The following is a 12366-nucleotide window of genomic DNA, read 5'->3' as shown; positions in this document are numbered from 1 at the left end:
CTGCAGACCCCATGGGCTGACCATGTGGGGTGGGGGGAGATGGGAGCCTGAGCTAACTGGGAGGGGAAAGTTCTGAGCAGATAGTGCATGCCAGATCCCGAATGTGGAACTGATTTGCAGCTCTGGGAGAGGAAGGGGTGAAGGCCTTGGGGCAGCAGAGGGCAGGGCTGGGCCTCCTCTCTGGGAGGATGATGAAAAGGGCTCTGGGCATCTTGTCCCAGTTGATGGCTGGGAGGGCCAAGGAGGTGAGGTGCCAGGCTAGGCTGGCCTCAGAAGGAGGGCTCAGATTCTTTGAGACCCCTGGGCACAACAGGGACATGGCTTACCTGAGAGTGGAGGGTCTTGAGCTATATGAGGGGTGGGGGAACTCCATTAGGGCCCTGGGGTTAGGCCAGGAGGAAGGGCATGGTTCACAGACTGGAGCTCTCAGCTCCAAAGAGAGAAGCCTGTTCCTCTGCAAGGGTGGAGTTGCCTTGGGCCTGGCCCTGAGGGCTGGGGATGATAGAGCCTGATGGGAACTGGTACTCCTAGCCCAGTGTGCAAGTCACATCGGGTCGCAGGATGGAAGTCAGAGGAGAGAAGGGACCTGGGGTCAGCTGCTGCTTCAGGCTGCCCCAGACTCAGGGAGGGCTCACAATTCTTTCTCCCTTTGGGGAGGGTCCCTTATCATCCAGACAGGCTGACAGCTCATTCCTAGTGGACCCTAGACCTCCTAGCACTGAGACAGTTCAGAGTTGCTGGGACCACCATTGTGTCCAGCTCAGAAATATCTCCCACCTGCTGAAAAAACTCCCAGCTCCTAAGAATGGTATTCAAGGTCTGTTATAAATGAGTCTCAGCTTACCACTATAGATGGAGCCCCTCATCTTTCTCTTCCCTCCATCCTAGTTGGATGAGCACTCCTAGCTCCTCGAAACTGCTGTGAACTCCATTGCCATAGGGCCCTTGCTTATACCAATCCTTGTGTCTGGAATGCCTTTGCCCTTTATCTCTCCTCATTCCAACTACTATCATCCTTAAAGCCCAATTAAAATGTCACTTCCACTAGGAAGCCTTCCTTGACTGCCTACCTGTACCAACTGTTGAACCACCATAGCACTTATAGACTGTTGGGTCACTGGCTAATATCATGTCTTGAACTCTAAGTAGGGACAGTGGGACCCATCTCTCCTTCTAAACTTTCACCTCCTTGAGGGTAGGATCCAGGATAGAGTTCAACTTTGAACCCTCTGCTGGGCGTCACACAGGGCCTGGGATATAGTGTGCCTAATAATAATAATAATAGCTAATATTTATGTCCTAGGCCCTGTTCTAACTCCTTCCATGTGGTATATCATTTTATTTTTCAGAAGGTAAGTTAGCACCGCCATTTAAAAGTTGAGGAAATTGAGGCACAGAGGAGTTAAGTAGCTTCTCCAGGTTCATTCATTTAGCAAAAGGCTGAATCAGGATTTGAAGCCAAGACTTGATTGCAGAGCTTGTGCTCTTAAGCACACATGAAAACATGGGTTGTTGAAGGAATGGATGATTTTCTGCTGCCCCATCCCAACACCTAGTACAGGACCAGGTACAATATACAGCCCCAAACTCCATGCACCGGGTCCTCCCTTGGGGCCCTGATGTAGCTCATCCCTGGCCATCTCTCTCCTGAAGCCCAGAAAGAGCCCTGAGAAGGGGTCTGGCATCTTTTTGCTTTACCCAAAAGAGCCTTCCGGCTCCAAAGAGGTCAGACAGATAAAAAAATAAAATCCCTACAACCAGGGCTCATCACAGGGATGGAGAAGGTGGGCCATTCCTCCAAGGGCTGTCCAATGCTGGGGGCCTTCCTTTCAGGCCATGACATTGACAATCAGAATAAAACCAGCAGTAGCAACTATAGTTTATGGAGGATTTACTACGTGCCAGGCACTGTGCGAGGCTTTATCTAATTGAATCCTTGTAAGAACCCTACGTTCTATGGTCATACTTTATGGATGAGGAAAACAAGCTGGGAGAAGTTAAGGCATCTGTCACAGGGATGACAAATGATGAGAGCCAGGATTTGCTCCCAGGTCTGAGAAGTTAAAGGTGACCATTAATGGCCATCACACCCCACCTCAGATATGGCTCAGCTCCCCAGTGTTTGTTGAGGTATCGCTATCTGACTTGTGCACTTGCTGTCTGGACAAGTTGGGTCTGGGAGTAGTCACGGGGTCTCAGGACATCCCTGTTCAGAATCTTCCCAGAGTGGAGTGGTTTCACAGTCTACAGCACCCCTCTCCCTCAAACTCATGCAGCTTTGAGAGTTCCAGATATTCAGGGCCGGGTCTATTTCTTCAATGAGGTGGTGAGTACACACGTATCCATTTTATTATATTTTATAATTTTTATGCGTGCGTGATATATTCTTTTATGATAGAAGAGGCTATTATGGTAAAGTGAAAGGTAGGTGTGGAATTTAGGTTAAAATTCACTACCTGAATAAAAAATAAAATCCACTTTTTAAAAAAGTACCATTCAAGCTAGAGGTGTGGAAGTGTCCTTTCTTCCACTGTCTGTTTATCTACCTGTCTATCCATTCATCACCCCTCCCTCCCTCCCTCCCGTCCATCTGTCCGTCCTTCCTTCCATCCATCCATCCATCCATCCATCCATCCATCCAATAAATAAGCATTTCCTCAGCACTCGGTCACTATAGCTATAACTAGCCAACAGACAAAAATGATCGTCTGTCATTCTCTGCTCTCAAAGAATTCTCAGTCTAGTTCAGCAGTGAGGAAGCCAAGGCCCAGAGAGGGGAAGTGATTTGCCCAAGGTCACATGGGGAGTTAGGGAAACAGGGTGAGGAGAGGTGAGGACAGTCGGGGCAGAGGACACATACATGGGCAAAGGCTCGGGCCTGCCTGCCTTGGAAGCAGGTCTCCCTCAATCACTGCTGTAAAACTGCCTCCTGGCTCTCCGTGAGGGCCCGAAGAGCCTGCCTTATTCCTTTGCTGCTTTCATTTTTGTTTTTCTTTTGGAAGGGGAAAGGGGGGACAGCTGCTGCCGTCCAGCTGTTATGTTGGACCACACAGCCCAGCCCAGATGTGTCAGCCTCTCTGGGATGGGTGAAATGGCTCCTGGGCCAAGAGCCAAGGGGCAAGGAAGCTACAGCAGGGCTCTGTCCTGGGAGAGTTGGGAGAGGAGGCACACTGAACCCGGCAGCAGGGAAGCCTACTATTGCCCCGGCTGTCAAGCTGGCCTTGGTGATGATATGCTATGTCCAGGTCATGGGGATCAGGACCTCTGACACTCCAAGGAAATCAATCCCTTTGACATATTGTCTCCAACAGTCAGAGCTCTGGGCCATTTCTTACCCCTCCCAGCTTTTCTGGAACCAGACCGCCCCCATGCTTACCTTCTCCCTTATCCCGGTCAAGGGTCCTTGCCACTTATCCTGACTTCTAGTCTGCTCGAGGGGGTTACATAGTGTTCTAGCCAGAGCAATGCTCATGGTCTTGACTTAACTCCACCCAAATCTTCCTCCTCCATCCTGCCCCCTGGAGCGCAGAGACTTCCAGAAGAACAGCTTGTTCTTCAGCATCTGGAGCTGGTTTCTTGAGGGAGGTTCAGGGGCAAGCCAGGTCCCAGAGAGGGATGCTCCGGGAGGGACTCTGTACCAGGACTTGCAGGAGGCACATGGTATGGGGAGGGGGAGACACAAGATGGGTGTGTCCTTCATCTCTTCTCTCCTGGCACAGCAGCCAGGCCAGGCCAGACATAAATAGACCCTCTTGGGGAGCCCCGGGAGTTACAGAGAGCAAAGGTCCAAGTTCCCAGGTGGGCCGGGGAGCAGCATCCCAGAGTGAGTATGAGGACAGGGCATGGGATGGGATGTGGGGCCTCTCCTCTCACAGGCCAGGCACCTGCTGTCTCTGCCCCTAATGCTCTAGGCATCCATGGTGCTCTGAGGATGGCGGTGGGTGCAAATGAAGGCGGGGCTCCTCTGATATCTGAGAGCCCAAACTTTTCTCACCCTAGCAAAGTGCGAACCAGAATGAGAGGAAGAGAGAGGGAGAGATGGAGAATGAGAGGGAGAGGAGGTGGTTCTCTTCCCAATTTGACCCACTCCATGGGACTCCTGCCTCGAGGACAGAGGTGAGAGGTCCCCTCCTTTCCAATCTCAGAGACAGTGCCTTCCAGAAACTCCTTTGCCAGTGGGGATGGAACCAATATGGAGGGAGTGTGCCAGGTCACCTCCTCTGAGAAGCCTTCTGTGACCTCCACCCCAGCTGGATACTCCTTAGGCTCCCGCCCTGCTCAGCTCCATTACGGCGCCCTGTGGTGCTGCCACTGTGATTCCCTCTCTCTCCTCTCATTTGGCTGTCAGTGGCTGGAGGTCACCATGCATAGTGACCAGCATAGGGCTCCTTCAATGCCCATTTGGTAAAGAACTGTATTGAAGAAGGACCAAGCAAAGTCCCAGCTGGTCCAGGGAAGCCTGAGGGACCTCATAGTAGATTGGGGTACAGGCAGAATTTTTGTGGGATCCAGTATCCCCATCACCCTCAGGGCTGGTCTGGCCAGGACCCTGAGAACCTGGGGCCCCTTCTGGAATTATCAATACATTTCTTGAACACTCAGTCCTGTCTTTTAAAAAAAAAAATTCTCCCGGGGCGCCTGGGTGGCTCAGTCAGTTAAGCATCTGACTCTTAATTTTGGCTCAGGTCATGATCTCATGGGTCATGAGATCGAGCCTCGAGTCGGGTTCTGCACTGACAGGGCAGAGCCTGCTTGGGGTTCTCTCTCTCTCTCCTCTCTCTGCTCCTCCCCTGGCTCGTGCATTCTCTCTCAATCTCTCTCAAAGTAAATAAACTTCAAAAAACAAAAAAGCATTCTCTCCTTCCCTTATAGGGACTGCCCTGGTCTGAAGTAATTTCCTCTACAAATTTCAAGTAAATCCTTGAAATGGAGCAAAGTCCACTCCAATGCAAAACTTGTCTCTGTTCTGCGTGTGGAGCGCATCTCAAATAAAGGTGGGCGAAGCTCTTATCTCTGGGCGGTGGATAAAGAAGTGACTGTCTCGTGTTCCTCTGGAGCTTTCTCAGGTTGGTCTGCCGCATGTAGTAAGGTTTCACAATCTTTACTTTTGTGCTTTTTGTAATAGTATGGACCCACTCAAAATGATTGCTTTTTCATTGATCCTGAAGTCACATAACTCCACATTTTACACAATTTAAAGTTTGGACTTGGCTCGTTGCCTTATGATGGAGTTTTCTACATTAAGCCCCTATTTTGTCACGGCACCAGGTTAGGTTTATGGAAATGAACAGAACTGACAGGGTCTCTGTTCTCATGGAACTTGCAAGCTTGCTTTCTTAATGGAGGAAATGGACAATAAGCCAATAAGATGTCTGCACACTGGAATGAGGGCTGTGAAGAAATCAAAGGACTGAAGTAGAAAATAGGAGGTCCCACCTGAGGTGGTCAGGAGGCGGCTCTAAAGAGGTGACATTTGTATTGAGGAAGATGAGATGGAGAGAACTGGAGGGAAAGCATTCTAGATGTCAGGAACAGCATATGCAAAGGCCCTGCAGCAGGACTAGAAGAGACTTAGTTTTAAGCTGAGTGTGGATCTAGGAGTCCCAGAGCAACCTGAACAAGAGAAAACTGGGAAAGATGGAAGCCCCAGAGCCAGTGTTCAAGGGCGAGGCCTAGGCCACAAGTTCAGATTTGCTGCGGGTCAAATCATTATAGACTATCCTAGTCTGGGGGCTGCGGGGGTCCATGCCATAGGATGGGGATGGCTCAAGGCAATGACAACTCATTGGAAATTGTGGAAATCCCTTCTGAATTTCAGAGACAGTATATGGGCTGCAGGATCCTGATGGCTGGGAGTAGGTGAGCTTAAGCACCCTTTTTCCTCCTCCTTAAAGTATGTGAGGTCTGGCCTGGGCCCCTTTTCCTTTATTTGGCCATGATTGACTGAGGCCTCCTTTGTGCCAAGCACTGTACTGGGCACTGGGGATATTGCAGTGAACAAAACAGATAAACCCCTGCCCTCAAGGAGCTTGTATCTCAGTGGGGGACACAAACACAAAACAAAAGACCCTTACCCCAAACAAACTCAGTGTTTTGGGAGAGGACTAGGTGGGGAGATCTCCCTTCCTGAGTTGGAGCCCTAAGATTTTGGCTCCTCCATTAGTCCTTTTTCTAGGGGATTCTACTCTGAGACCAGAGTGCCTTGGTCCTTAGGTCCTCTTTCCTGTTGGTGAGAATTTAAAGAGAAACACACACACACACACACACACACACACACACACACACACACACACCCCTCCCCTTTTAGGGGCTGTTAAAGGCCCACACACAGACATAGGAACACCCAAATGCACATACTTCTCTAATCTCCCTAATCCCCCAAGGCTGGGGTGGTGGTTGTAGTGGTTCTCTGTTTCTCTATTTAGCTCAGGAGAAGCCAGGCTATGGGCCTGGCTTAGCCCCCGCACCCCCCTTCCCCTGGGCCGGTGCCTGGGTCCCAGTCATTCCCACACCTGGCCTGGGAGGTAAATGAATGTACTGAGCAAACATCCTTGCAGCTTCCTGCTGCTCCCCTCTGAGACAACAGCACTCCTCCTTCTCTTCCTCCTCCCCACACCCTCCCAGTTGGGGCATCTCTGGGATCCAGAGCCATTTCCCTCTAGAGAAACCAGAGTCATCCCTTTTCCTTAGCCAGAAGAAGAAGGCAAGATGCACACAGCCCTAGTGTCTCTATCTGGAGACACAACTTGTTCTCTCTCTGGCCCTTTATCTCAGCTTTCTGAGCACCAGACCCTCCCTCATGCCTGCCCAGGGGGTGAAGGATATAGGATACAGGGGATGAGGGCTCTCCAGTGGCCACATCAGGAACTGTGGGAGAGGTAGAGGGAGGAGAAGCCCCCCTCCCCCACATCTGGTAGGAAGGGCAGCCCCTTTGGAGGGGTGTCTCTGAGAATCACATAGATAAGCTGGGACCAGCATAAAGGGAGAAATAAAGTACCCCTGACCACCTCCAAGCACACTGGACTTGAACTGCATATTCATTCTGTCTCTGTCCAAGCAAAGGTGTATTTCTGACAGAGTTGTGTTCAGGGTGAGCATAGTTTTTTATTCTTTTTGCACGGAGCAACAGAGCACACACATTTCTCACATGACTCTATGGCTTTTATCTGATTTTTAAGAAGGATAATGAATACCCTATTCTCCATCTTCCAGACTGAGAAGCACACAGACTCCATCCCTTCCCATCCATACCTTGGAAACATTTTCCTATCCTCATGCAGAAGGAAGAAGGCGTTGGGGGGTAGGGTTGGCACATGGTCCCAACTGTAAGGGATCTTAGACATCTAAGTGGGGGTACCAGAGAAGGAAAATGACTTGCTCAAGGTCATACAGCAACTCCTGGATGAGTGGGTCTTACCACAACCCCATCTAGTTTCTGGAATAAGTTAACTATAGAAACTTACCTGCCAGGCACGTTCCTACATTCATTGTTAATTAATTTTCTCACTAAATCTCTATAATAACACTATGGGGAAGGATCTGTATCTCCATTTTTAAGATGAGGGAGCCAAGGCCCAGAGGAAGAAAAGTCACTTGCCTGAACTGCCCACTTGGCTGGTGGCAGGACAGCTATAGAACCAAATCTCCTGATTCCCAGCCCAGGAGTTCTTGGTCTCTCCTCTTAGAAATCCTTTCCTTTCTCCCTGCCTGGCCTGGCCTTGCCTAGGTTCAAGGTCAGGAGTTTCCCCAGCAGGGCTTTCCCTCCCCAGTTCCAGGGCTGGATACCACTGTCTGATCCTGCCTCCTTTCCTGCGCTGGACCAAGGCCCAGATGAGCAGCTGGGGACACAAGGCTGAATGGAGCAGCAGGAAGAGGCTGTAGGCGGCAGGGTTCATTCAGAAGAAAGCCCTACTCAGAGCTGCTGAGGGCACTTCATGGTGGTAGTGGTGGTGGGGGCTCTACCACTCCCCCCTGGCTGCAAGGGTACAAACTCCAACAAACCCCTCTCCCTCTGACCAGTATCTGTTACCAACTTCAGGAAGGGGGTATGGAACCCTAAGTCCCTGCCATTTTACTCCTAGGATCTGTGCCAGACCATCCTTAGAAAGACTTGATCCAACCTCTCCCCATTTTATAGATGAAGAAGCAGAGGTGCAGGATGGAAAGCTGGTGGCATGGCCCAGGCTCACAGGGGGAGGCAGAAGCAGAGGCAGGACTAGAACCCAGGTCTTCCCACTACAAGTCCTCTCCCCTCCTCCACTTGGCCTGTGTGCAGCAGTGTGCTCCCTTTGACTGGGACCGGGGGCCGTCCTCAGAGAACAGGGTGACCCAGATCTCCTTAATGGAGGGCTGGGAGACGTCACACCCCACGCCTCCCTGACTCAGGTTCCTGTCCCTTGGCTTGTTTCCCCACAGTCAGTCTAGCAAATTGGGACAATTTAGATGGAAGTCCAAGATGTACAACCCTTGAAGTCTCTATGCATTTGGCTCTTGTCTGGCCAAGTTCATCTTAGTCCCAGGAGGTAGAGGCCAGCCAGCACCCCTTAGATGGTGTGTGTATGTGTGTGTGTGTGTGTGTGTGTGTGTGTGTGTGTCTGTGTGTAGAGGGAGAGAGAGAGAGCAAGGCGGGGTAGGGGGGAGAGTAGGATTGACATTTCACTGCATGGAGGGGGGGGACCCACAAGATTCAACCCAGCAGGCCCTTCTGAACCCAATATTTTCTTGGGTTGCGGAGCCCATGCCCCTCCCCTCAGCAGGGCTTTAGGGCTGAGCCTGAGAGAAGGAGGAAGGGAGGGAAGAAGAGAGAGGAGCCACGTTTCCTTAGGGAGGGAGGGGAAGAGAGAGAGGAGAAGGACAAGCTCAGAGACAGAGACAGTCATGAAGACACAGGGAGAGAGAGAAAGTCAAGGAGACAAGAGAGACAGAGAAACAGACCTAGAGACACAGAGATGGGGGGAAAGATCTCCCTCTTCCTGAACTATCACCCTGTGCTGCTCTGATCATCTGAGCGTTAGTTCCCTCCCTGGGGAATCTCAGGCTGACTCTCTGGGGCTGCCGCAGCAGCACCCCTAAGTTTCCAAGTCTGGCTCACAACACGGGTAGGGCTCTGGCCCCCCAAGGCGCGTCGGGTCCTAGGCCTTCCGAACACTTCCCCGTGCGCCCCCCAGCGGAGAACCAACCGCGGAGCCACCGAGGTCCTAAAGGGGGCGCAGGAAGGGGCGCCGCCACTTTGCACCCAATCTGGTCCCGGAACCCGGGGGTGGGTAGAGGACTGCTAGAAGACGTGGGCGGGGGGGCAGGACTGGTGTCTTTCGGGCTCATATCCGAGGATCGGCTGGCCCCGACGCCTCGACGTCCCCTTCCCCCAGAAGGCGGAGGTCAACGTACCCGCGGACAGAGCCCCCAGGAGGGGTGTGCACTGGCGCAAGCTCAGAGGCTCCGGTCCAGGTTCAGGGACTAGGGAGGTGTCAAGGTATCTAGTCTCCAAATCTCAGAGCTGTATACACGTGTCCTTCTGGGACCCTGCACCGAACCCCCTCCCCCGCTTCTGCCCAGTGATGTGTAGTCCCGTCCTTCCGGGGGGCCCAGGCGCGCCGCGAAGAGGGGTGCGGAGTGGCGGAAGGGGGACGCAGACCCTTCATCTTACCGCATTGTTGAGGAAATCCGACTCGTTCAGATCCCCCAGGTCCAGGAAGCTGGATCCGGGGAACAGCCTGTCGGCCGGGAAGGGCTCCAAGACGGCGTCCATCGCGGCCGGCTCCGGAGACCCTCTTCGCCTGCTCTTCCCTTACTCCAGGGCGGCGGCGCACCCGGCCCAGAGCTCCTGCCTGAGCAGTGGCTAGCGGGCGGGGGCAGGTCCGGGGCGAAGCCCCGGGGAGGGGCGGGCGCAGGCGGCGCAGCCCCGGGTAGGGGGCGCGGGGGGCGCTGGGGGCGCGGGGGCCTTAGGGCAGAGGCGCGGAGCTGGCTGGGCTCTGGGGCCCCGGGCGCACCGCGAGCATTTAGCCGACTCCTCCTCCTCCAGCTCCTCCTGGGGCACAGCTGGCTTCCATGGGGAGCCTGGGAGTGGGGCTGAGGGCCTGAGAAGCCCCCCGGACAGGGTGGGAGCCGGGGGTGGGGGAGCTGAGCGCTCCCCCGAGACTGGGTGGCTGCCCGGCGCTCCGCTCTCTCTCTGCGCCTCCCTCTGCACGGCTTCTGTCACTTTCCTCTCAGTGAAACCGGGAACCCCTGGCTGGTTAGCCCAGCTGGCCGAAGCGCCACGCCCCCACATCAATATTCACGATAAATTTCATATTAATGAGAAGAGGGAGAGGCCTGGGGAATGGTCCCTCCTCTTTTAAAGAGACATCTTCAAGTTAATGTTTTGCCAATGTGTCTGATCTCTAGGGTCTGGAAGCAAAATTATCCTGGAGCCAATAACTGCTCCTGAAACCTCGGCATCTCGTTAAGGCTTTGCCAGCCACTCTCAAGTTCACGAGGGAGCTGAGTGACTGCCATTCTTCCAGCCCTTATGCTAGAAATTCAGTCAGGGAGTTCCATCTATGGGCCCCTCAGCAGGTCTCTGGATGGGGAGATTTTCACATATCTCCTCCAGGAAGACTTCCCTGGCCTGCAGGCTGGAGCAGGTGGTATCCTATATACTCAAGGGACACAGTGTGCTTACCTCCGGTGTGGCGAGTCTAAGGTGTTACTGTCATTGCTCACAAGTCTATGACCCCATTGGACTCTGAGATCCCTCAGGGCAAGGACTGTACCCAGCTTTTCTGTGTGCGAAAGGACCCAGTGAACAGCAGAATGAGGCGAGGACTCCTTTTCTGTTCAATAATCTCTTTAATGGCTCAGGACAGAAATAAGTTGAAGAACAGTGGCATGGATCCTGCCAAGTGTGGCTGGCTGCACAACCCCATGGTCACCAAACATCCCCAGGTCCCCTGGATCCATTACCTAAGTGGCTTGCTCAGGAGTACAGCTTAATCTTTTGAAAGGGCTGATAAACAATCACCAGGCACCTGAACAAATGGAGGTGGTTCAGAAAGCCGCTCCCTGAGAGGGCTGAGCACACTGGTTCTTGCCCACAAGTCATTAATAGGATTAAGTGTGTTCTCTCTGTCTGGGGCTTTTAATTAACTCAGGAACCAAAAGGCCCTAAAGAGGCAGAGATGTCACTGCAGTTAAGCCAGGATGTCACCGAAATTGTTCTCTCAGTGCCAAGGTGGGCGCACACACAGAGGCTGAGATAGAAGCTGTTTGCTTGCCTGGGGCGGGTAGGCAGGCACATGGCGTTCCCTCCATCTCATGACCCAGTTGACATAGTTCTGCAGAATAAGGTTCTGACCCTCCGGGCTGTCACATGACTATTAGCTCCCAGGCCTCCTGGAGAGCTTGCTCCTGAAAAACTGAGAATACAGCCCATGCTTTAGGGACTGGTTCACCCAGCAATGCAACTCAGAGCAGACACAGTGGGTCAAAAAGCAATTGGTTAACTCTCAAAACAGTGACAGGTAGAATTAGGGTGCTGAGACCATGGGTGTGCTTCCCAAATGCATCACATCTGGCCAACTGGGGAACATTCCAACACTGAGAATGTGGCTGATCCCTTTTCGAGAGGGGGGTGGGATGCAGTCTCTGGCTGGGTCATCATGCCAGTCTGTGGTGGGTGAGCAGGTGCCTGGGGTCCTGGTTCCCAACCTGGAGTTCCTGCAGCCCCCAGGAGGAACAAAAGTGTCCCTCTGCCTGAGGTTGGCTGGAAATTGTGCCTGTGTTCCTCCCAGCCAGCTCTGTAATTAGAGACAGAGGCACCATTTAAGTGATTGGGGAAGATTATATAGTTTTAGATAAATAGGATTAGAGTGTCCTCTCTTTCCTGATTCTTACCCAGGTGAACACCCCAGGAAACCATTGAAAATAATCCTGGGGAGACATTCTGGTTCCGGCACTGTGGGGTCTGAGAGGCAGAATCTCCCAGGAGAAATCCTGGGGAGGGGGAAGGGGAGAGAGAGAGAGGGAATGGGCAGTGCAGAGCCTGTCTCGTAGTAGGAACATGATCAATTTTTTTTTTTCTGGGATGGAGGGAATGGCAGGGGATTTGGTCACACATTCTGCAGACACTATTGAGCACATATGAACCTTCCCTAGACCAGGCACTGGAGATATAGCAGTGATTAAGAACTTTTCTGGAGTGAAGGAGGAAAGAATGGGTAGAAGAAATTTAAGAAGCTGATTTCAGATAATGGGAGGACCACGAAGGAAATAAAGTAGTACGATACAATTAAGGGGGGAAGGAAGTCCTCTCCGAAGAGGCGATGTGTGAGCTGAGAACAGAAGCCTGAACTGAAAGGTAAAATGGGGCAAGATGGAAGGAAAAGCATT

At 52.5% G+C, this 12366-nt stretch overlaps 1 protein-coding gene and 1 long non-coding RNA gene across 5 annotated transcripts in view; one reads left to right on the top strand and one right to left on the bottom strand.

The window, feature by feature from the left end:
* The window catches only part of CREB3L1 (cAMP responsive element binding protein 3 like 1), a 34966-nt gene extending 25081 nt beyond the window's left edge, over positions 1-9885 (bottom strand). The window contains exon 1 of the mRNA XM_042958541.1: positions 9647-9885. Within this exon, the coding sequence (XP_042814475.1) occupies positions 9647-9748 (102 nt within the window). The 5' untranslated portion in view covers positions 9749-9885. The remainder of the gene's footprint in view (positions 1-9646) is intronic.
* The window catches only part of LOC122231189, a 37678-nt gene that overhangs the window by 4776 nt on the left and 20536 nt on the right, over positions 1-12366 (top strand). For all 4 annotated transcript variants that reach the window (XR_006208380.1, XR_006208381.1, XR_006208378.1 and 1 more), the window contains exons 4-5: positions 4000-4116; positions 4873-5066. This is a non-coding gene — a long non-coding RNA (uncharacterized LOC122231189). The remainder of the gene's footprint in view (positions 1-3999; positions 4117-4872; positions 5067-12366) is intronic.

The sequence above is a fragment of the Panthera tigris genome, chromosome D1 (genome assembly GCF_018350195.1).
Source record: "Panthera tigris isolate Pti1 chromosome D1, P.tigris_Pti1_mat1.1, whole genome shotgun sequence".
NCBI lineage: Eukaryota > Metazoa > Chordata > Mammalia > Carnivora > Felidae > Panthera > Panthera tigris.
Note: the sequence above shows the minus strand (reverse complement) of the source record. Positions and strands in the feature narration are given on the sequence as shown.